The sequence below is a fragment of the Phasianus colchicus genome, chromosome 19 (assembly GCF_987193195.1).
Source record: "Phasianus colchicus chromosome 19, bPhaCol1.hap1.1, whole genome shotgun sequence".
Classification (NCBI taxonomy): domain Eukaryota; kingdom Metazoa; phylum Chordata; class Aves; order Galliformes; family Phasianidae; genus Phasianus; species Phasianus colchicus.
In genome coordinates, this window is record NC_143454.1 from 6,862,245 (window position 1) to 6,885,911 (window position 23,667).

Genomic DNA, 23,667 nt, shown 5'->3' on the forward strand with positions numbered 1-23,667 from the left:
GGCATAAATCTGGGCTCACACCTGCGTGTTCTGTACAGCTGTGGTCATTTCAAGCCCACTGTCTTTCCTGCCTGTGGAAATTACCAGCATTTATCTGCCCTGTGAAATGGCTGCTCTTCCAATGAGTCAGCAGGTTGCTCAGCCATGCACAGCAATCGAGTATCAATGTTGGAAAGCCTTAATAATTAATAGCTCTTCCCACCCTGATAACACCCTGGGGACGGCTCAGGGCTGGCTGTACCCCAGCTGGATACAACAGAAGCCGCACTGCCCCAACACCATGCATGATGGTCTCAGTGGAGGAAGCAAGGCCACATGGGGACTTCTGGCTGTCCAATTTCCAGCCCAGTAATTCCAAATATTCCTCCTGGGCAGAGCTGAGACAGGCTGTGAGGAGCCGCCAGGGGGAGCCCAAAGGACAGCATTAATGCGGAAAAAAACCTTGAAAATTTGACAAAGACTGCACACAGTTGATGTGAAGCTGGGGAGGTCACACAAAGTGCAGTCTCTAGAGCAGGCTGAGAGCACTGTGTTACTCGTTAGACGTCGGAGCTCGTTTTCATCGACTGTTCTCTGTTCTGGTTTTGTTGGGTTCCCCAATCTCCAGCAGCAAATAAAGCAGATGGAGGAAAAGGGAGGAAAAAAAAAAGGATTTTTGTCAAATCAACAATAGCTCATTAACTGAAATGAGAGTTTTTCTTTGCAGAGCTGCAGAGGCCAGGGCTGTAAACTGGGGTTTGAATCAAGAGAGGGGGATCATCGTGGGAGAAGAAGGAAGAGCAGATTATCTCACTCCTTCACAAAACCCACACAGCCAGCTCCAAATCAGCATCAGAGATGAAGTGTGCACAGCTTTAGCTACAAGCCCATATCCTGCAATATCAAGAGGACATAAAACCATGCTTGAAGTTCAGAGTAGGAATGAATGAATTCAATTCCGAGGAGTGCAGACCCAGAACATGCCCATGGAAGCAGGAGTAGGGCATCCTGCAGGAGCAGGTGCCAAAACTGCCCCAGATCACCATATCGATAAGCTCTGCCTCTCTGTCAGCTATTAAGAAAAGGGCAGCATGTCTGAAATGACTGCTCCTTGATAAGCTCCTGGATAAATATCACAGAATCACATTGCAATCTGGAAGATCTGATGAGAATGTGAATGCTACAGGGTGAGTGCTGTTGCTACGTGGGGACTGTGCTGTCTGCACAGAGCTGCTCCTCCAGGAGTTCTCCCTGCAGTGGGGAGGGGAAACAGCTCAGCCCCCCCCTACCCTCCCATACACCACCCAAGCACAGGTGCCTCAACACTTGCACCCCATCAGCACCTATATGCACAAGAGACAGCCACAAGGATGATCAAGGAAAACAAATGAGGCAAATTCACAGGAAGTAGACAATAGTAATTAGACGTTGCCAGTTTTTTCCCAGCACTAATTACATAATCCGTGGCAATACCAGTCACCTTACGTCACTGCCAGCACAGTATATGTTTCCAGGTAAACAGCACTGAAACAAAAGCTCCTTAAGAGCCCGTGTTGTGTGTTAGTGCAGGAGAACAATGGAGTGCTGATTTCCGATAGAGACTGCAGGATAAAGGCTCTGCACTGCAGCCTGGAGCAAATAACACAGCCTTTATCGGCTTCACTGGGAACAGGACTCCCTCCAGCCCTGCCCTACATCTTAATTTCAGCCTCACGGTGATGATCCTGAGCACTCAAAGCACAAAGATGCAGATCAGTGGGGTGGGTGAAAACGGGAAAGGAGACAAAGAGGCGAAGCTTGCAGGCACAGCTTGCAGGGGAAGGCGGTGTTACCTGTTAGGCGGTCGCAGGTGTTGGAGTGGTTGTTGCACTGGCACGGCTCACAGGTGCTGTTGGCTCTGTAATACCCATCACTGCACCGGTCACACTTGAGGTCTGTCACGCCGACTTTGCACCGGCATTTCCCATCGCTGCACGAAGAGGAACAAGCAGTGAAATCATCAGATCACAAAAAGAAACCTTTAAAGGCCATCAGGTCCAACTCCCTGCAATGAGCAGTGGTGCTCAGGTTGGTCCCCTGCAGGAGAAGGGATCAGTGCAGGCACCACAACCCACAGAGCACCCTTGGGCTGCATGGGATGCAGCCCCTGCTCACCCCCTTCCTTCCCCCAGCATTTAGCAGTGCCTGCATCCTATTGTTCTCCCTCACTCCTCCTGGGGAAGCCCAAGCACTGTGCTATTTGCTGCTGAAAGCTCCCAGAAAAATCTGTTGATTCCAACTAATCGAGGCTCCAAACAGCTCGATGTGTTGCTTTTAATTAAAACACGCTACATTGTGATGTTCTGGGAAGACGTTGCTTCTGTTAGAAACGAACATGATTCTGTATTTCTGTTCTTCACTCGCTTGCTAAAGGAAAAGGAAGCACTCCAAGGCACACCAAAATGCAGCAGTCAGCCCGGGAGGCTGCACAATTAAACACTTGAAGAATACAAAATTTCAGGCATATTTAATGGACCGATTACAAGAAGGCAAAAGCGATGTTTCCTGGCTCTTCAGACCATTATCCAGAATTGGAGCGGGCAGATGTGGAATTCAAAGGGATGATGCTGTGAAGCAGCTCTGAATGTTTGACTTTTAAAAAGCTTTTCACAAGACCTGACATTAATCCAAAACGTTGTCACAGCGTTTACAACGAGAGCAAACAGAAAGCAGTTTGTTTTTATTTGCTTCTGGCCACCGCTGGGCAGATATTCCTGTAAGAGGGCAGGGGATGGGCAGAGCCAAGCAGGGAAAAACAACAGAATGGGGATTTCACAGAGTGCAGAGCCCCGTGTTATTGTCCCTTGCACCATGATCCATTGCCCCTTGCCCCATGATCATGCCTATATTTACTGACATCCTCCTGCACCTTTCCTCAGACTCCCACGTTTTTAAAGGTTTATTTCCCTACTGACTCCACTCGATGGAGCATTTTGGGGCAGCGTCCCTTGATTTTACTTGTGAGCTTAAAAATAACAGGAAAGAAAGGTATTTTTATTTAAAAAAAAAAAAAAGGTTTTGGAAAGTTTAATTTTAATGGCTCTCAAGCAGACCTTTTCTCAACATGTTACATATGGCACAGAGCCAGGTTCTGCATGTGCAAGAATTAAATCACTCAGCAAATATAAAGCTTTCCCTGTGGTCATTGCTTCCACAGAATAAAGCCCCCTTACAACACTCCTTTTCATAGCCCCAGCCCAGTAAGGGCTGTCAGACACTTTTTAAAGCAAAGGTCAATGATATAAATGCGTCGAAACCACAAAAAAAGTCCTGTTAACAGACCGAGTGTGCCCATAAAAATCCAGAAACTTGAAAGAAAAGAGCCACAGTTTAATACTCGCTCAGTGAGAACGGAGCTGCATTTTGAGCCAACGCCAGGAATTTCATTTTTGGGGGAGGTGGGGGGAAGGAGGGGGAAGGGAGGAAACATTTTGATGCAGCGACATCAATTGCTCAACTCCATTTCGGAGATTAACTCCACCAAAGCCAGCCAGCTTGTAGCTCTCGACAAAGAAGTGATGTGGGGATGGGATGGGACAGAACCAGGCCCCAAACCCCAGCATCTCAGTCAGCTTTAACCCTGCCCTGGGAGCAGGGCACAAAGGGGGTCCCACCTCTTTAGCATCCTGCCTTGTGCTCGGCCTGACACTGCAGAGCATCACAGGTAACTCCCAGCCAGGACTTATGGCTGGGGATGGACACACAGACACAAAGAGCTGTCTGTCCAAACTCCTCACTGCTCAGCACAAGAACTTGAGGCCTCCTTGCAAGGAAAATAATGAAAGCACAAAAATATCTGTGGTCCGAGAGAAATCGCAGCATGCAGCTGTGATGGGAGCTGTGCTCCTGTACAGAAACCCCTAAAGAGAAGGGACAGACGGACACAAGACAAATGGGCACATGAGCAGTGCAGCCTTAGGGCTGTTTGGAGGCATGCTGTGCACGGTTTAATGGTGTAACAGAAAACCCTTAGCAAGCTCCAATAGTTTATTTTCTTCTTCTTTCTTTTCTTTCCCAAGGAGAAGGGAAGGGAGAAATTCGTGCTGAATGTTTTCCCAGCTGCCAGCAAAACACAGATGCCCAGCTGCCATCAGGAGCCCCAGGGCCAACCAATGTGTCCCAGCACCAAACTTCTGTGCTTTCATTTTACAATTTTCTCTTAATACACAAGGCTGGCAAGACTCTGGAGCAGAGTAAGAAGGAGGGCACACCTACGGGAGTCAGCACAGGGCACGACGTGTGGGTTTCCCATCTCCCTGTTTCATTCAGAAGCACAGAGCATGCACACCTGGAGTAGGAAAAGCCCCCTTGGGTTTCACCTCCCCTTTTTCTCTCCCCCTGGAAGCCCAAACGCTTTCGTGGAAGCGATGCCCAGCTCTGAGCCGCCTTTGTGGCAGGCAGAAGAAGTGGGGCTTTATGGCACAGAACATTGGGCCTTTGTGCACCGCATTCCTCGCGCTGTGCCGGGGGAGGGCGCCTGGTTAGAGGGCAGCCCTCGATGGAGGGGGACCCTGAAAGGCTGCTCTGTGAGTGTCAAAGGGCCACCTTGTCCAGCCCTGCCACCGCATCCCCCCGCCGGGGACACCCCGCATCCCACCCTGGGAAAGCTGGGGATCTCCACCCCAGCACTGCCTCAGTGCTCAGAGGGAGCTCAATGGGGAGAGCACAATGCCACTGGATACCAGTACTGCCCTACAGAGTGCAGAACTCAAATGCACTCAGAGCAGGATCCAGCCATGGGGAATGGGCTGCTGCCCATGGTTCTGTGCAGTGCAGCTCCTCTGTGCCCCAAATCCATCAATGCAGGGAGAAGGAAGACACAGGGCAGCCTGAAATCAGGCTGAGCATCTCCCCAAAACCACAGTGCAGCCATAGGGACTCCAACAGCCGTGCTGGTATCTTTGTGAGGGCAGGCAGTGCTCAACAGAGCAGCAAGCCTGCAACACAGGAACAGCAAAGCCTGTTGGAAAATCAACCAAATAATAAGATTTCTGAGCAGTCCAAATTACTGTAGGGGAGATTATGACAATCTGCTGCTCACTGTTGTGTCCATTCACCCAGTCCTTTCCCTCTCCTTTCTGCATCCCAACACAGATGGGTGCAGGGACAACATCCACCTGCTTGCATAGGAGAACCAGTCAGATGTAAAGCACAGGAGCCGGTAATAGAAGAGATAATAGAAGAGATTGGATAATTAAAGCACACACACAAAAAAAAATCTGCTCTGCCAGGGTATTCTTCTACATTTATGACGTCCACATGTAACAATTTCCGCTATGAAAAAGATCTCTTCTTGGCAGAAGGATGCTGACGAGGCATTGCCTGGAGAATAATGAGCCACTGCTTGTGCTCGGCCGATCCACAAAGGGAGCACAGTGTTTCAGATATGAAATATGGAAAAATGGCTTTTTGGAGCCATTGTTTTGGAAGTCGTTGAGGAGTTGGGCTCCCAGTGTGGTTTACTGGGCTGCTGGGATACAATGGGATGGCAACACAGACCCCACCCTAAAAAATGATATTTCTAAGTGAATGACACTGACGACAGAAAATAAGCATTTTCTGCATGCAGAATGAGAACAACACCACCTTCCCCCCAACAACTCTCTGAGCTGGGATGGGTGGAGACCCTGGGAACAAGGCTGGGGAAGCTCCACAAATGGCTCTCCATAGATCTGCCTTTTCTAACAAACCCCACATTTCCACCTCACATGGCCTCACACCACAAGATGCCCAGCCTGATTCCAACTCCTGCTCTGCCCCACTGCCTCCCAGTAAAACTAATGCTCCATGTTCACATTTCCCATGGCCTCACTGCATCCTTCCCCTCCCAAAGAGCTCTGCAAGCCCAGCTCCCCCAGAACCCTCAGGCCTTAGTCAAAGACCTTCACAAAGGGCATTCTGATGCTGCTGCATCACAGTGCTTCTGCAAATCCATCCATGTCAGGATCCCACACAGCCCCTCTGAGCAGAGCCCAGCACACGGAGGGCATGCAGGAGGAGGCTGCTCTCCTTCCAGCCTCACCACATCCCTGCTTGAGGGCACAGCCATGTACAAATGCTCTCAGGGATGCTCTGCTTTAATTCTTTTTAATGCAAACACAAAGCATCAGATCCCCTCGAGGGGGCAAAACATCTCTGAATTAACACTCTGGCATTTATATGCATGCATTATCTTTTTTTTTTTCTTTTCTTCTCAGAATGGAAGCAAGTGACAGCAGATCTTTGCTACATGCCTTACACCAGCCTGAGGCAGGAAGCATGGCTGCACCAAGACCACACCTCAGAGCTGCCAGGCTGGCAGTGAGCAGAGCAGCATGCAGGCTGCAGCCCAGGGCACGAAGCAAACTGCAAAGGCAGCACATGGAGCTCGCGCTCTCCACTGCCCTTCTGCTTGTGGGGAAACTGAGGCACGGGCAGTGGGACTGAATTATCAAACATTGCAGAGCCCCATTTTAACATATTCCTGTTTTGGGACACACAACCACACTGCACTCTTGTCCCTAAAGTCCCACCGGGTGCTTTCCTCCACCAGCAATTTCTCTGAACACAGTGATAAGAGACAACTTCATAGAAAGGACAAATGGGGAACTGAGCCCTGAGCCCTTCTGCAGGGCAGTGCTGTCTCACAGCATCTCTCCATGTCACATCCCAACGCACAGAGTGTGACAACAGCCACACGGGGCCGCCTGCTCATGTGCCACCAGGAAGAAAAGCCAGCAGGTGCTGTGTGCCATGCTGTGAACTCCCAGCAAGATGCAAACACCGCTGCACTGTGGGGCTCAGGGACCTGCAGGGCTGCCCAGCATTGCCCAGGGAATGACACAAAGTCCTTCGGCACCTCCTCTTTGTGGGCTGCCTCCTGCAGCCTGGAACCCTGCATTACTCCCTGAGTCATACAGAGGACAGGTTTCCACAGGAAGGCTGTTTCACCATCCCCTGAGATAGCCTCTGCAGCAGGAGGAGGCTCTGACCGCTCCCATCCTGTGCTCTGGGCACGGTTCCCAGCGGGAGCATCACACCCAGCAGGGCGCAGGATGGGCAGGCAGGCACAGCTCTGCACAGCAGGTGCCAACCCAGTGGTGCCAGGGGATGTCAGCACAGCCCTGCTGACAGCAGCACCCAGCCCCGCTGACTCACAGCCTGCAGAGGGGACTCCCAGATAGAGAACTAAAACTAAAAGCGACCTTTGATTAGCAGCTGCGGAGCCCAGGCATGGCAACAGCATGTCAGGTCAATGTTCACTCCCCAGATCAATGACTTGCCTGAGGAAAGGGATTTTTATTTTTTATTTTTATTTGCGGTCTAGTTAATAAACAGCATTTTGGCTGGCCAGATGATGGCACACGGATAGAGCACGCCTGGAAATAATACCAATAACAATCATACGGCGCTGCTTTAAAAGGCACTCTGGCAAAAGTCTGAGCAAGCTGACAGCAATGCATCACACATGTTCTGCTGCCCTGAGCTCCCAGCTCCAGGTGGGCAGAAATCAGCAGCTGCAGGAGCTGCTGGAGGCCACATCCATGCTGCTGCTCTGCTCAGAACAGCAGGTGTTTTTTTTCTTAAACCAGGGTGCAGGAATTAACCTGTGCAAGTTAACGCTTGGCTGCTGCTTTAATCAGTTCTAATAGTAATAATAGCAATAATAATAACAGTCATAAACAGCTGGCAGTATTTTTAATGTCAACAAAGCAGGAACTGGCTGTTGCTGTGCCTGGTCCTGAGCAGGGTGGAAAACTCCACACCCCCAAGAGCCACCTTTTCAATAAGAAGGTCACCCCAGCCAAGTGCAGAAGTGCATTTAGGCTTTGATTTTTCAATCATGTACGCCACCAGAAAAGGGCAAATAATGCAGGGTTTGGGTGCTTGGAAAAGAAATAAGGCATAAAATTCTTACAGACAGCATGTCCCTGCAGGACACTGCGGCTCTGACTCAGCACCAGCCTTGGCAGCAGAGTGCAGGTGTTGAGCACAGAGGGCGCCCGGACCAAACCCCAAAAGACAACAAGAGCAATGCCAGCACAGCAGAACATCCGGCAGAGGAGCACATTCGTTATGCAGCAATTCAGGAGCATCTGCAGCAGCTCTCTCAGGTTAAATGAGGCTGGGTTAAAGCCCAGGCAGGGAAAGAAGCCACAGGGTGGATGAGGGCAGACCCCGGTGCCACACCTGCCCCTGCCACCACCGATAACCTCCAATTAGCACCAGCCAACATGACCCATCTACAGGCACTGGGTTGGAACGAGATGATCTCTGAGATCCCCAAGATATTCCACAACCCTATGATTCATACCTGCTCTGCATCTCAACCCCCCCCCCCTCACCCAGCCCACCACATCATCCCCACCTGGGGTCGTTTGGTTACTCACTCATCGCAGCTGGGTCCGAGGGCACCAGTAGGGCTGCAGGCACAGGGCAGGCAGTGCTGCTGGCTGTGGTCGTGGTGGAAGCCATGGGCACAGTGCTCGCAGTGCAGCCCCGCATAGCCCGGCAGACAGGTGCAGCGTCCCGGAGTGTCGTGGCACCCACTGCTCCCCACAGCACTGCAGTTGCATAGCTCTCCTGCAAGAGGGAAAGAGAGGCTGAAAGGGGTGTGTGGAGGGCACGGGGATTGGGTCACAGCCATATTATAGCCGCTTAAATATATGTACACATACATATAATCATGTTTGTCGTTGTCTGGTTATATGGTTGGTCAGGAGCTGAGCAACATTAGGTGATAGCAGGGTAAGATAACAGTGCTGCTGGTCCTGGGGAAGCTGCTCCGGGTGGCCCAGGTTTAGCAGAGCAGCTCCAGGGATCCCTCCCAGCCTCAGCCAGTCTCTGAAAACCATTAGCAGGTGATGAACCCATTAACTGTAAGATCCTCCACTTCCCATCTCTAGCTTACCACTGGGACTGTCCTTACAACAAAGACATCTTCAACACAGCTATATGGTGCACCAGGTGGGACCACTGCTCATGGCGAGAGGATATAAAATCCCCCAACAGCTGACCAGATTTGAGCTCCGTGCATTCAGGGCTAAGCATCCTCCTTTTTCCATTGCAGGTCCCAACTGCAGCAGCCCAAGCTCCCTGCAAATCTGTGCTCCGTGCCAGAAACAGCTTTAACCAAGGGGTGATGGAGCTGGGCAGTAGAGACCTGCTTGCCTTGCCCATGACATGATGGCCACCACCAGCTGCCCATGAGCTTTATGGACCCATACATGTGCTTTGGATACCCACATGTCCTCACCCACATATGAGCTCCAGGGATGCTCATCCTTCACAAGGCTGTAAGACCAAGCCCCAAGCAGTCAATGTTTTAAGAGAGGAACAAACCTGAATCAGCAGTGCCTTCCCAGTCCCCACACACTTTATTTCTTGTACTACTTCCAAGTACCTAACACAGCAAAGAGAACAACCTCCCCAGCAATTTGTTTCTGACACGAGGTTCATCTCCGCTTCTTCACTGCAAAGTATTTGGTGCCTTAATAATTTACAGTCTTTTACTGCCAAGTGTGAATTATAAACAAAGATTATTTTCAGAAAGAGCACATCAGGGCTTTACGCAAGCACTGCTGTTTGTTATTCCCTGAGGAAAGCCACATTTGGGGCACCTTGCAGAAAAGAGAGGACAGATCCCCAGCACACAAAAACCTGACTTCAACCAAGCTCTGAGCACCCCATGAAGACCCAAGGATGCTGCTCAATGTCAGCGCTAGGACCTAAGGTTATTTAACACTTACACTGCGTGCTTGTGCCCCAGTGAACCATGGGTGCTTGTTAAATACCTCACCATGCTTTGAATGCTTGTCTGCTTTCTCTCAACATACGTACATCTCAAAAAGATGAGTTATTTGGCTTTGCCACTCCATCCGGGAAGTCATCCCCATGGAATTCACTTGGTGCCTATGCACCTGTGAGGCTGATGCCAACAAGTAGGACAAACACCCAAAAACCCACAACCACCCCTCCAGAACCTACTTCACACAGGAGCCCAACTCTCAGCTCAGTGAACCCAGTGGAACCCCATCCATGTGGGTACTGGGCTTTTGCCAGAGCGAGGCATGAAAACATGCACTGAGCCAACGCAGCACCTGCACTGGAGTCTGTCAAAAACACATCAAAATCCCTCTCAAATCTCAATCCGTGCTGTAGCTGACAGGGCTGTGCTGAAGGAAGGGATCAGCCCGGCTTTGTGGTCACGATGTGCAACAGGACAGGAGACAAATGGGAGGTAAGAGCTGGGGCTGGGCCACCCCCAGGCACTGCGATCCCAAACAGCCTGGCTGCAGGCTGAGCTCAGCAATGGTGTCAGCTACAGATCTTGTACATCATGCCATTTTCCTTCCATGGGCAGGGCCGAGGCTCCCTCGGGCTTTGGGAGCTGTATGCCTTCCAACACACACTATCATCTGGGTGCCTTTTTTTTTTTTTCCCTCCTCCTTTTCTTTTGCAGGTCTTTGCTCATCAAAACTGCACAAAGTCAGGTCCAAACCCAGGGGCAGCTCAGCTCCAGCAGCCGAGCTCAACAGCAATGCAAACAGCACTGGCTCCACATTCCCCATAGAGCAAGCAATGCTGCAAGAATCCAAACTAACACAGGCAAAAGGAGCTTTGTGTTGGCAGGCTGGAGGGAGTGCTGAACCCAGGAAATAACTGTCCCTGGGTGCAAGGCACAGCACCACAGGGCCAACACATCTCCCCAGGGACGGCCGTCCCATGTGCCTTCCTCCCTCGAGCACCCAGGAGGACTTTTGGGAACAGAGAAGCATCACACATTGTACCCCAAGGACAAAAGTCCACTCTGCTGCACTCGGCTGACGGATTCCAATCGTGCCCTCAATGCCCTTTGGTGGGAAGCAGAGGAGCAGCAGACAGCAGCGTCAAAACCCGGCGGCGAGCACAGCGTCAGGGTTTGACATGATGATGTACCAGACTATGAAAACCCCAGGCTTAATTCAGATAACACTTTGGTGTCCTGACGGCTGCCGGGTTGGAGAAAGCAAATGCGATCTGCAGGCAGAAAGGGAAAGTGGTAACAAAGCCTCTGCCTTTGAGGTGTGGGAATACATCACAGAAAGTGGGGATGGGAGGAAAAGATAAGGGAGCACTGCCCTGGCTCCTGGCTTGACCTGGGTACTCAGAGCCTTTATTCTGTTCTGTCAGGCAGACATATTGCTTTTGAAGATAACCTTCACAAACGCCTTACCAAGAGCTTCTGCCTAATGAGACGGGTCAGAGGAAGCTGGGCTGGAGGTACCAGGTTTGGCTGCACATTGCCTTCAGCAGCAGGCACAGCAAAGCCCCCAGGGCCACAGCTCTGCTCTGAGCTCCTCACCATGCTCTGCTCCTCGCTGCCTCAGTTTCCCCACCCACAGCTCCATTTCCCCATTTCTAAAGCATCACAGTTTCCTTCCCTTCCTTCCTTCCCAAAGCACTCAGCTCTCAATGATAAGAACAACCACCTTCGCTCACGAAGGTGTTGGCAGGCTCTAATTAACGAGGAGCCCAGTGACACTGTGAGATCCCTGAATAGAGGCACTATAAAAGCGTGCACCCTTCCCACATACTGCTACTCCTCCAGCCAAAAAAAGGAAACATCACTCCCTCCATGAGCTGCATTTCAACCTTCGCCATTCACTCCCAGATCCATGGAGGCAGCTGGAGGAACGGAGCAGGTTCCCAACACTCTGCAGCAACAGGCATGCTGCTCACGGTGCAGGAGACCCAGATTTAAAGTGCAATTACAGCCAGCAGCAAGCCTGAATTGAGTAATTATTATGCAAAAGTCATAGGTTGCCAATAAACCGGAGATGAGTTACTCCTGGATTTTCAGCCTACTGGATGCACACAGCCGCTGTAGGATTACTGAAAGTTCTGCTCAGCAGCACCAACACAATGAGGAACCCGCTGGGATCCGTGCACGCACTGATGGACCAAACACATCCCCAGCCATGCCCTGAGGCACAGAACACAGTGCTGAGCCCAGCACTGAGCCCCAGGGCTGCTTTTAGTGAGCATTTCTAATGTGTGCACAGCACAGCCCCCAGCAGGCTGTCCTGAAGGGCTCATTGCAGTGCAAGAAATGTTTTTTGAATCTTTTTTTTTTTTCTTCTGCCTCCTATTGGACATGCTGTGGTTTTGGTCCTTGCATGCGCATTAAGCATGCCTCCTTCTTCCAACTGTGGCACTTAATGAGTAAATAATTTAAAAGCCGCTGAAATATTCACAAAACAGCAAAAGAAGAAATCGCTGTGAGACGCATCAAGACGCCTGCATAAAACCTATATTTGCTGGGGACATCCTTAAACACCTTAATCCTGAACAAAATCCCCAACTCACTGGGAACCAACACACAAAATTTCTTTGTAACTCCACAAGCCCCATGAATTCTATCCATTGCCCAGCCCTAAGAACTTTCCCACGGACACAGCCATTATCTGTCCCCAGGACTGCTTTGATCTCCCAGGTGTTACAGCAGCACTGACTGCACCTCTGCGTGCTGCAGTGTGCTCACTGCACACAGTAACAGCTCGCCCTGGGAAGGCTCAGTGATGCTGTTCATTCAGCACAAGCTTCTCCTTGCATTTCATCCCCAAACGCAAGCTCTGCCTGCCCTCCCCTTCTCCCTTGAGTCCAACCACAGTTCCACACAACTCCACCCAAACTCTATGGCTAAGAGTGATGTCCCAACACACGCTGAGCTCCAGCATCAGGGCTGCGCCCATCACCCTCTCACACACAGCCTTTCCCAGCCCCAGCCTGGCAATCCCCTGACACAGCTCCTCACCATGAATTCTTGCATGCTGCCAGCACACAGAGCAGCACTGCTCATGTTAATGCTGTTAAGAGCTTTACAGGAATCACTTGTGTCGTTCCATAAAAGGATTGCGTGGGTCAATAGGGGAGAAAAGACAAGGATTTCTCAATGCTTATACACCGCTTGTAATATCGTTAAAAAGATTAAACGTGTTTGTCGAGGAAAATTAAATCAGATTAAATCCATCTCTTATCACTTGGAAAGAAACACAACGTCAAGGTGCCAGCTCTGGGTCGCCAACAGCACTTCCAGCAGCATGGGGCAGGCAGCTGGGGTGCAGACAAGACAGTCACTGCTCAGCTGCTCCTGGGCTTCCAAGGGCTGCGTATGGCTCCTGGCCATCCCCATCCCCTATCCGAGCACAACAAGCAGCAGCAGGCCTTAAGCAAACTCAAAGATGCGGAGGATGAGTTATTTTTATTCCTTTCCTGCACCTGCAGTCAGACATCCAGGCATTTGGATTCCTAGCAGTTGGTGAAAGCTCCTCCGTGCAGCGCAGGCACGAAGCAATTTGTTGTTCTGCTGTCCTTTTTGGTGCTGAACAAGCCAGCAACCTGCACAGCAAGCTTTGAACCGGCTCCTTCCTGAGCAACATGTGTCAAAGCAGCCAGACACACAGGTGTGCAGCTGAAGCATCAAACCCTGCAGACAGGCACAAGATCAACTAACAAACAGGTTACACGACCCATCAGCCCTGCTGGGACAAAAAGCCCTGGGAAGCTGGGATCCCACCACCATGGGGAGAGGTTTGCACCTAACACTGAGTTTCCATAGATAGAGAAATCTTCTGGGTCTCTTGCACAGTATTTGAAAGTTGTTTTCATATAAAGAACGTGGCCCTAAAATGTTTATGATACAAGAAGCTGCAGTAACATCAAACAGACCAAATGAATGTTTAGCGATTGCAATCCCTGCAGTTAATAAAAGCCAGACTTGATCCTTTTAATCAATTTAGAAATAGTTTCGCTGGCATTTTCCTTTACTTGGTTATATTTTCACACTAATATTTTCACAAATGCCTGCAAGCATATAAATACTCTGCCTTGCTGTTTATTTTATTTTATTATTATTATTATTATTATTTTTTACCACCCAGAGTGCAACACAGCCCAGCAGGGAGGTTGGAGGCAAACAAGACGAGATGTAACTTTGGCACACACCTGCCAGAACAGCCTGGCAAGCTCAATCCCACCAGGCACGCTCCCTTTGGACTGCAGGAACCTCAGTCATTTTGTCAGCAAACCCCTTCAGATGGGAGATGAAGGCACCTCACACAGGCCTGGGCTGCAGATTTATGAGCACGCTTCAATTTTGGTATCTATCTGCTACATCCTCGTGGAGAGAGGGATTAAAAAAAGCTGCATGAATAATACAAACTATAATCAGCTGCTGAAGTCTCTGTGTGCTCAGATCCCTGCAAAAAAGTAATTAAATTCACAAACTTTGCTCAGCGCTGTGGGGAATTGAAGCTAATGAACGGGCGCGTTAATTTATAGCGGAGCTTTAACAGCACTAACCTTGGGCAGGAGCCATCCTTCCCAGCACAGGATGTGAGCTCTGCTGCATGCACCAGCAGCAAGAACCCTGGTTAGGAGCAGGTAGGAGACTGCTGCCTCCTTTCCCAATCTTTGAGGGCCAGGGTTCAGTTCCTTCCCTGCTTTTCAAGGCCAGATGTTTTTCAGATGCTATTCTACAGCAAGCATCATAACCATCCCAGGGCTGCCAATGCGCACGCTGCTGCTGTGCATCTTTTGGGGGATGCTCCAGCAATGCAAGTCCACCCACTGCCAAAGGGAACAACAACAAGCTGCCACACTGGGACAACTGGTGCCACTGGGTAAAGGGGCAAAACCAACTGACGAACATCAATGCTGAGGACTGGGGCAGAAGTGTCACCGAGGATGCAGCTCCCAGTCACACGGATGGGAATATTCAGCCCAGCATTGGCATGCTGCCCCGACATCGCGCCCAAATTCGCTGACTGCTGACACAGCACGAAATGCCTGGCGCTGCCCAAAGCCCCACGGAAGCTTTGTTATCTCAGAACTTCACCCTCGAGCCTTCTCCTGGAGTTAATTTGTTGTCAATGATTTGGACGCTGTCGATGCGTGGTGCAAAGCACTCAATGTTCTCAGCTGAGGCTCCCAAGGGTTCTCCCTAATTAAAAGCATCTCATCAAGCTCCCATCTATCAGCTGCCCACCGAGGATGGCAGATGCAGCCACCAGCCCCACGTAAAGCACTCAGGTCTCCTGTGCAGCCCAGATCTCCAGCAAAGGGCAGTGGTGACATCCTTGATCACCATGGCTGATCTGCCACCCGCTGCCCTTGCAGTGCACAGCCCAGTGCATGGTTTGAAGGGTGTTAAGGCAGTGCCCCATGGCAGGGGAGTTGTGTGCCATTGTGCCAAGAAATAAGGCAATACAAAGTATTTATCCTGACTTGAATTAACAAACAAGACCTTCCTTGCAATGGATTGCAAGAAGCCAATCACAGCCACAAGCTACCTTAAATCCACAGTAAGTAAGGATGGCACCACCAGAGAACTGCAAACTCCATGTCTCCATCCTGGGACAGGGGGAAAGGAAGGTGGCATTGCTGTTCTTAGAATCATAGAATTGTTTGAGTCAGAAGGGGCCCTTAAAGGTCATCTGGTCCAACTCCCTGCAGTGCACAGGGACACCCACAGCTCCATCCGTGCTCACAGCCCCATCCCCTGACACTGGGCATCTCAGGGATGGGGCACCACCACCTCTCTGTGCAACCTGTGCCACTGCCTCACTCACTGCCTTTACCACAGAGAACTTTCTCCTTATATCCAGTCTAAGACTCCAGTCCCTGGGGAAGCTCTGTGTGCCAAGGGCTCCTCATTAGTGAGGTGCTAATGAGGCAGGCCTTGCCTTCCCTCTCTCCAGAAGCCTTTCTGCACTCATGCAGCACCACTGCAGTTCCCTGCTGCATGCTGCTGGGGCCCCAGTGCAAGAAAGCTCCCACCATTCAACCAAGGGCATAAAAGCACTGGCAGGTTAAACAGACATGATATCAAAGAAGGCCTCCAGACGCCCACAGGCACTTTGCCCTGCTTGTGAGGGACCCCCCTGCTCACATACAGGAGCTGCTTTCCCTTGACCTGATTAAAACCAGGTCGTGCAGCACTTGAGAGCCCTTTACCCTCCAGACATGGGCTGCTAACAGAAGATGCAGCAGCTTCTCCTCTTCCAAGTCACAAGCAATGACCCAGCCTGGGCAGGGCCTGCACAGCCTCCTCACCCCACACCAAGCCCAGTTTGGGGCCTAGGAGCTCTTTGGCACCTGAAAGCTGCCCTGGCTCCTCACAGGCCCCTCTAGATGGGAAGGGACGGACCAGGCCCAGCCTGCTGTGAAAAACATCTTGCTCAGCACAGAAACCATCTCTACAGCTGTAATGCATCTCCTTGAGCACCATCAGCACTCCTCTCTCGTTTCAAGCAGTCGCTCTTACACTGGGAGAAAATACAGAGCAACGGCACGGAGATGGCAGAAGCAACAGCGCGGACGTGCAATCAATGCAGAATTCAATATGAAAATGCACAGATTCACTTTGGAGGGCTGCAGGCTATTCTGTGTTTAAGCCTGTGGAGAAAATCTGGAATGCAAACTTCCATCAGCATCTCCAGCAGGTGGCCAGGGCAGCTCCTTTCAAGCTTCAGTTCCTCCGCTGGAGCAGCAAAGGGACAGATCCTCTAACAAAGGCTGCTTTTATCCCTAATGTTAATAAACACTTACTGAAAGTGTTAATGAAGAGGCGCTTTGCAGAGCCTGAGGGAAGACCCCCACACACACACCCCATCCCTCTCAGCTCATTGCATTTTCAGCTCAGAGATCAGGGGAAGCCACAACAGTACAGGATTCATTTGCCATATAATTTTTTCCCAACTCTAAATAAACAAATGCAAAATTCTACTTATCACAGCAAAATAGCAAAGAATCATAGAGTCACAGACTGACTTTGGGTGGAGGGGACCTTAAAGATCACCTAGTAGTTCCAACTGCCCTGCCACGGTATTCGCGCTTCCTTTCATTCAGTTTCACACCTCTGCAGAGGAGGAGAGAAGAAAACCTTCCAGCAGCCCAAAGCCTGGGAGTTCTGGTTCTCAAGAGCTTGGTTCCAAGTTTAATGAAGCTATTGTGTCTCATTGCTCAATGAGTGGAATTACCACAGCAGAAACTCTACTGGGAGAGAAGGACAGCACAAAGCATGAGTAATCACAACTGGTTTCAGGCAGGTTTTGCCATTTGGGTCTGGTTTCAAGGCTATGACGACACAACGCTATAGGCAAATTTGGATTTACCACGATTCTTGCCAGGTGAGAAGTTGCAAGCTGTGAAGTGCTGCAAGCACAGGGAGCTCTGAACAGCACAAAACGCCCTCCCAGGAGGGAAGAGAGGATGCTTCCTGCTGGCCAGGTTTTATGGCTTCATTCCTGTATTTTTTAACACGAGCCTCATGCTGGCCCCGCAGTGTTTTGCGTGAGACTCAGTGCTACGCTTGCTTCTCACTCTCATCCCATTCTGGAGTTCCCTTTGCTTTCAGCCAGCACCAGCAGAACTGGATTGTGGACACTGTAATGAGACAAAACCTGCTGGCAAACCCTAAGAGGAGAAGCCAAACTTTTGAAAAGGGAACCGAGCTGGGGCAGGATACATCAGGGAAATAACACACAGAGGGGGAGGTGGGGATCACCAGCTGAAGGCCAACATTACCTTCTGGGTACCAGCACCCCAAGGCCCCCAGAGGAAGGAGGGGAGGGAGGGGGGAGGGATGTCTGGGAGCACCTGAGCTTTCCTCTATGATTTCTCTTCCAGCTGTAGTGTTGGCACAAGGCCAGAGCACAAACCCAGCATGCTGAGGGCTGAGCCCATCTGTAGGGCTGAGGGCATCCCTGCTGCTCCCCCGAGCCCCGCAGCAGATTGATGACCTCATGCAGGGCTGCAGATTGGCTTTTAATTTCTCTCTTTAGTCATTGTGCTGTCAGCAACACTGACGGACACGAGGTTCATCCAGCCCTGGCTTCTGCTTGTGTTTACTTAGCTCACTTTCAAAATGAAAACGGTTCCAATAAACAAACAAGTTCAGCAATTGCAAACAAAGATTGTGTCAGAGCCTAAGCCAAGGCTCAAGCCTTCACAATAAACACCATGGCATCCACACCGTGCCATACGTGGAGTGGTGAAGTGCCCACCTGAGCACTGACAAGAAACCAGAGTACATCACACAGGAGCCTCGTCCAACAGAAGAGCCAAATCCTCTTTAAGCAGGTCAAAAAAAATCTATAAGCAAAACACCTGTGCAGTGCTGCAGAGCACCCAGCAGCACCATGAGATGCACCGTGTTCCCACATGGCATTGCCTGAGGAATCATCTGCAGAGCAAGGCACCAGATCCTGATTTGGATTAGCAAAGGTGAGCTTGAGCCCAAATCAAAGAGATGCTCAAACCACAGGGCTTCCCCTGCAGCTGGGGCTCAGCTACGAGAGGTTTGGTTGTATTTCCCTCCCAGCTGTTCCCCAGTTTTTGAGGGCTTTATAATGTTCCTGGCATAAATTGAATAAAAACAGAAAACAATAGAGACTCTAGTTTGGCATAGCCAATGGTGCACTCTCTACTACATGTGTTGCCAGAAACTGTATAGATGCAGATGAGAGGGACCACCTCCATGAGAAGGAACATGCTGCTCCCATAAGTACCCAGTGCTGGACACAAGCTTGGGTTTGATGCTAAGAGGGATCACATAAGGGGATTGATGGTAAGGAGAAAAGAGAAAATCATCAATTCCACCATTTACAAGTTCCAGTTCAGCATCTACACCTGTTCTGGACCACTCTCAAGGGGTCTGCAGCTCACAGAGGCTGACAACACTGCTGCAGGTGCCCAGCATGGCAGTTGGGTACTGGAGGTCTCCGTATGGCAGAACACTGCTCTCCATCCCACCCAAACCCTGCCTGGTTTGGCTGTGCAACCAGCAGCCACACACACTGCTTAAGAGACGATGCCATCTCTCATTTATTTTCTATTTCCAATGGGTTGGACTTGCACAAAGGCCTCCCCTGAAGAGAAACAACCAAGACATACGAGGAATGGAAGGGAAGACCCAAGCACAGGACATCAGCGATAACTCACATCAGCAGGCACGCTGCTGACAGCTTACAGTAAGCTTCCAGGAAGGAAAAAAAAAAACAAACCAAAACCAACACAGAAAAAAAACGCTCCGAGTAAAATAGTTAAGCCCAGACAAATGTTTGTCATTCATTATCTGGAGTCAAGCTTGGATTTCTCAACAACACAGCTGAGCCAAAGCAAGTGCGTTAATAATAAAAGATATTTTCCAGGGAGCTCCACGTTGGGCGTGCAGCCTGCCCTTGAAGGGAGAAACGCTGGAGGCAGGTGGAGGCTGTTTGCTTTTCTCCAAGAACAGGTATTCAGCTCCCTGCGTCACAACGCTTATCGCCAACCGGAGCCACCGGTGCTGCTCCCTGGGCATGCAGCCATGGGGACATCATGCAAGGCACTGTGGGACCTGAGTCCTGCCCCGAAACTGGGACACAGCACTGACACACACACACACCTTGGTTATAGCTTCAGTATAAATAAGAATAATTTAATAATACCTCAATGCGGCTGCTTCTAGGGAGATGAAGAGTGGCCACGGTCATCATCAAGGTTTCTAGGACTCAAACACAAGGCAAATCCTTCCCCAAGCACTAAAGGGGGACTGGGGATGATGCTGAGCCCAGGAGGGAAGTCAGAGCAGGACGGGGCTGCTGCAACCTGCTGGGGCAGCCACAGACAAAAGGCACCTGATGTGATCACACCAAGGGAGCAAACACCCAGCCCAGGCATGCTCCAGCTTCACTTCCACAGCATCATAGAATACCCTGAGCTGGAAGTGCTGAACAACCTGGGGCATGCCCTGCATCTGCTCAATGCAAAGACAACCCCCCCACTCCATCACTTATGCATCCCATGAGCCAGTTTGTAGGAATCTTACCCCCAAATCCTGCCCACCTTCCCAGCACTCACTGCAGTGCATCCCTTCCCAAAATAAGTGGCTCCAAGCAGTCAGGTTGGTGCATCTCTGTTCTGAGGCAAAGGAGGAACACCAGAAAACTTAACAAATACAGATAAAAATCTATAATATTTTCTTTGTTCCCAGTGACAAAAGGCATGAGTTACAGCTGACAGAAAAATGGATTTTCTATCCCACAGGAAGTTCTGGCCTTGCTAAAAAGTATATATCTGCTTTGGGAGAGAGGGCAGGAGGAAAACAAATCACTGAAGGTTTTCATGAAGCTATGAAGAATTTGGGGGGGAACAAAATGTCAAACAAACCACTTTCAATGGAAAAATCCTCTGAACAAAAAAAGGATCTTTTCCAGAAAGACAGATATTTTGCTGATCTTGACAAAAATCTGAGGAAAAAAAAAAAACAAAACAAAAAAACACACCTCCTTTTGAAGGCTTTCAACTCACACTGCTTTGCATCTTTGTGCTTTTCAAGAAAGAGACCTTGCAGCACCTTCCTTGCACGCTGTGTGCCCAGAGAAAGGCTCAGAGGACACCCTGCCTTGCCATGGAAGTGAGCAGGTGTCAGCAAGGCTGGAAAATAAACAGAAAGCAGTGTTTCCTCTCTGCTTTACCCCCAGGGAAGGGAAGTGCTGATCCTTTGGCTCACTGATGGACCTCCTGCAGCCATCCTGACTCCCAGCCCACAGGACGGATGTGGGCAGGATGAGCTCAGCCATGGGACGCAGCACTGGATGTGGTGGCATTTCCAGGGTGATCCCGTCCCCAAGCAGACCACATCTCACCCTGCAGAGGAGGAAGCTGAGGGTCAAGCAGCAATTAAAGTCATTTTCTTAATATCAAGCAGCCCCAACCAACTCATGACGGGCTACAGAAAACACGCATTGCACCCACCCCATTCTGGTTGGTTTTAATCCCATTTAGGTGCCTCTGGGCCTGAGTCACAGCACCAGGAAGGACGAGGCATCACCTCCACGGCCACAATCCTCCCTGAATATCCCCCAAACACGGCCACAAATCCGCAGCAGTGCCACCAAGGAAGCACTCAAATGGTGCTAAAACAGAAGCGCTCCACGTGCTAACAGCAGAGCGGCGCTTGGGGAAAGCAGTGCGAGAGCTGGAGAACCACTGGGGGGAAAAAAGAAAAAAAAAAAAAAAGCAACAAAACAAACAGTCCATTTCAATATCCTTTTCATAAGCAGCCGAAATGAACCCAGGAACACATCAGAGAATTATCATTTAGCACAGATCAAACAGCAGAACTCGCGCATTAAAAATACATGCAGCATTAATCAGCTACGCGGAGTTATGTGCCATCATTTCCATAAATAATACGGGATCAAAGCAGCCCAAGCAGCACTATCAGTTAATATAGGCAGCCAGTCAGTCAAAATACAGTAAAGCTGCCTGAAAAGTGCAGCAGGGTAATTTGCCAGGAATAAAGCAGATCCATCTGAGAAGTGGCACGACCAGTTAAACGGGTGAGGGCTTCCCAAAAGCCTTAATTACACAGGTGATGCCACAGAGCCAAAGCAAAGGGTTAACATAACCCCAAAATGAAACAAAAGAGGGGAAAAAAAAAAAATAAAAATCAAACTTGGGGGATGTCGATGTGAATCTGCCTGGAGGTGAACACCCAAGCAGCAGAGGGAGCACCAACCCAACCAGGAGCACCCCAGTGCTGTTTTGGGACGGGGCAGTGATGGCCACAGCAGGGATGGAGGGTCAGGACATGGGGTTGCCCCCAATCGAGGGGACAGACCCCACCACACAGCAGGGTTTGAAGTGCAGGCATCCATCACTGCATGCAGAATGCCTGTGTCATTAAGTCTTTTGCTGAAAGGCTGCAGAGCCATTTAGCCGGCTGATTTTTAAAGCAGGCGTGCGGAGCAGCCCAAGCTATAAATAGCAGGGATGCTTGCCTTGTCATGTTTCTGCTGGCTTATTTATAAGGACGTGGGGCGAGTGAATTAAAAATGGTAAAAAGAGCAGCTCGGGCTTCTCCCTGGTTTCAAGGCTGGTCTGCATTAAGAGGAAAACCTCGGAGGTTTCACTTTTTTTCCTTATCCAGGCAAAGAGCGAACATCCGCCCTTCCCACTGAGGCTCTGAATCGGTTACATTTACAAGGCAAATTTTAATTCATACAGCAGGTGCTCAGCAAATCCTCCTTCAAGCAGCAGAAGACCGCACTGAGACTTAGCAGGAATCCGTGCAGCTCTGGGAGCTCCTCACTGACACCTGCTTGGATACAGGATCCACGCAGGCAAGGCAAGAAAAGACCCCAAATCCACCCTTTTTCCATGGATGAGTGCTCCAAAGCCTGCTCTGATAGTGATGCTCTGCACACGACCTGAGCATCCCTTGGGACCTGGAGCCCTTGTGCACAGGGACAAGCAGCAGTGCTGGCTCTGCTCTCACTGTAGGACCTGGACCAGCATCACCAGCCACCAATCTGCAGGGGGATGGAGGCAGATGCATCCCCATGAGTCCCCATGCATCCCTGAGAGCAGGCAGGGGGCCTGATCATCACTGATGGGAAATTTCCTATTGAATAAGGAAAAAACGTTCTGCCCTAACAGAGGGATTTGATTATTCTTCATCCAGAATGCCTCGTTCAAAATGCTTCCAGATTGACAGGTTTAACCAAACTGAGACCCCTCCATACAAGCCCTGCTGACTGTGTGTGTGTTTCCTCCAGCAGCCTTCCCCCAGAGCCCATGCTGGGGATGGACCAGACGGACATTGCCCACAGGGCAGCACCACGGTGCAGGGCCCTTGGGCTTCATGGAAACACAGCCAAAGCACTGCAATAACCACCACGCAGCCACGTTATTTCAGTCTGAACCAACTGAAAGTCAAATTAAATGTGGGGGGAAAAAAGAAAAAAAGCAGATAATTTCCTGCAAAGCACAAACCTTGGATTGCAGGCAGTTTAACGAGTCTGCAGGTGGGGTTCTCCTGGGGTGGTACAAAGCCACGTGAGCTCGCAAGGCAGGGCAGATGGCAAGGCTGCAATCCTCCCCCCAGGCTGTACACCATGTTAACATCCTACCAACCACCCAGCACCAGTTCCAAGCCCTGGCCCCACCTGCCCCCCTACACAAGGCAGCCCCACAGAGCCCAACGCATGCAGTCCCCAAAAAGAGCTCAGGTCCTTGCTGCAACCTCATTGAGAAGCCTCAGCTGCAGCCTGGGTGCTGCACAACGCTTCAGCATCCCGGCAGTTTGGGGTTTATTTTAAGCACTTGTCAGAGGTACAGCAGAAGGAGTTGTTCTGGCCAGATGGCTGCAGGAGAAATCCCCGTTCCGCTCCCAGTACAGGCACAGCTTCAGCCCCAGTGCCAGCAGATGCCTCACACAGCCCATCTCTGCTCTCAGGAGCACCAGGAGCTGCAGCAGCACTTCCTGCCAGCCCGCTGGCATCGGCTGCAAATATTAGAAGCAGCACGATGACTTATCCCGGGTATTTATAGAGCAAAACACTCTGAAATTTCTCCCCTGACTTCAGCAGGCTGGCGTGCCTCCGTTCCTCAGGGACAGGTCCTTCTGTGCTCCTCTGCCCACAGCTCCTTGGGATGGCCCCTGGATGCCCCCAGCATGAGCCTGCCATCACGGTAAGCAGCTCGCTGCAGCACAGTCCCACTGCAGATCTCCCACCTCACGCTCAGTGTTTCCCACCTGGCAGCTCAGCAGTGCAGCATTTGTCCCAAAGGAAAAAAGGCAAATCCTAGCACTGCACAAGAAAGCGAATGAATGAGACGTTGGGTACTCCGTAGGTCTTC

At 50.5% G+C, this 23,667-nt stretch overlaps 1 protein-coding gene and 1 long non-coding RNA gene across 2 annotated transcripts in view; both read right to left on the reverse strand.

The window, feature by feature from the left end:
• MEGF9 (multiple EGF like domains 9) overlaps positions 1-23,667 on the reverse strand; it is a 36,111-nt gene that overhangs the window by 9,964 nt on the left and 2,480 nt on the right. Inside the window, exons 2-3 of the mRNA XM_090121674.1 lie at positions 8,388-8,580; positions 1,812-1,948 (exon numbers count right to left, since the gene is read on the reverse strand). Coding sequence (XP_089977800.1) covers positions 1,812-1,948; positions 8,388-8,580 — 330 coding nt within the window. The remainder of the gene's footprint in view (positions 1-1,811; positions 1,949-8,387; positions 8,581-23,667) is intronic.
• Positions 8,956-16,919, reverse strand: LOC149915456 (uncharacterized). Its single transcript, XR_016458916.1, has 3 exons — positions 15,330-16,919; positions 13,984-14,237; positions 8,956-13,465 (listed from the first exon to the last, which is right to left on the reverse strand). It is a non-coding gene; the product is annotated as an uncharacterized LOC149915456 (long non-coding RNA).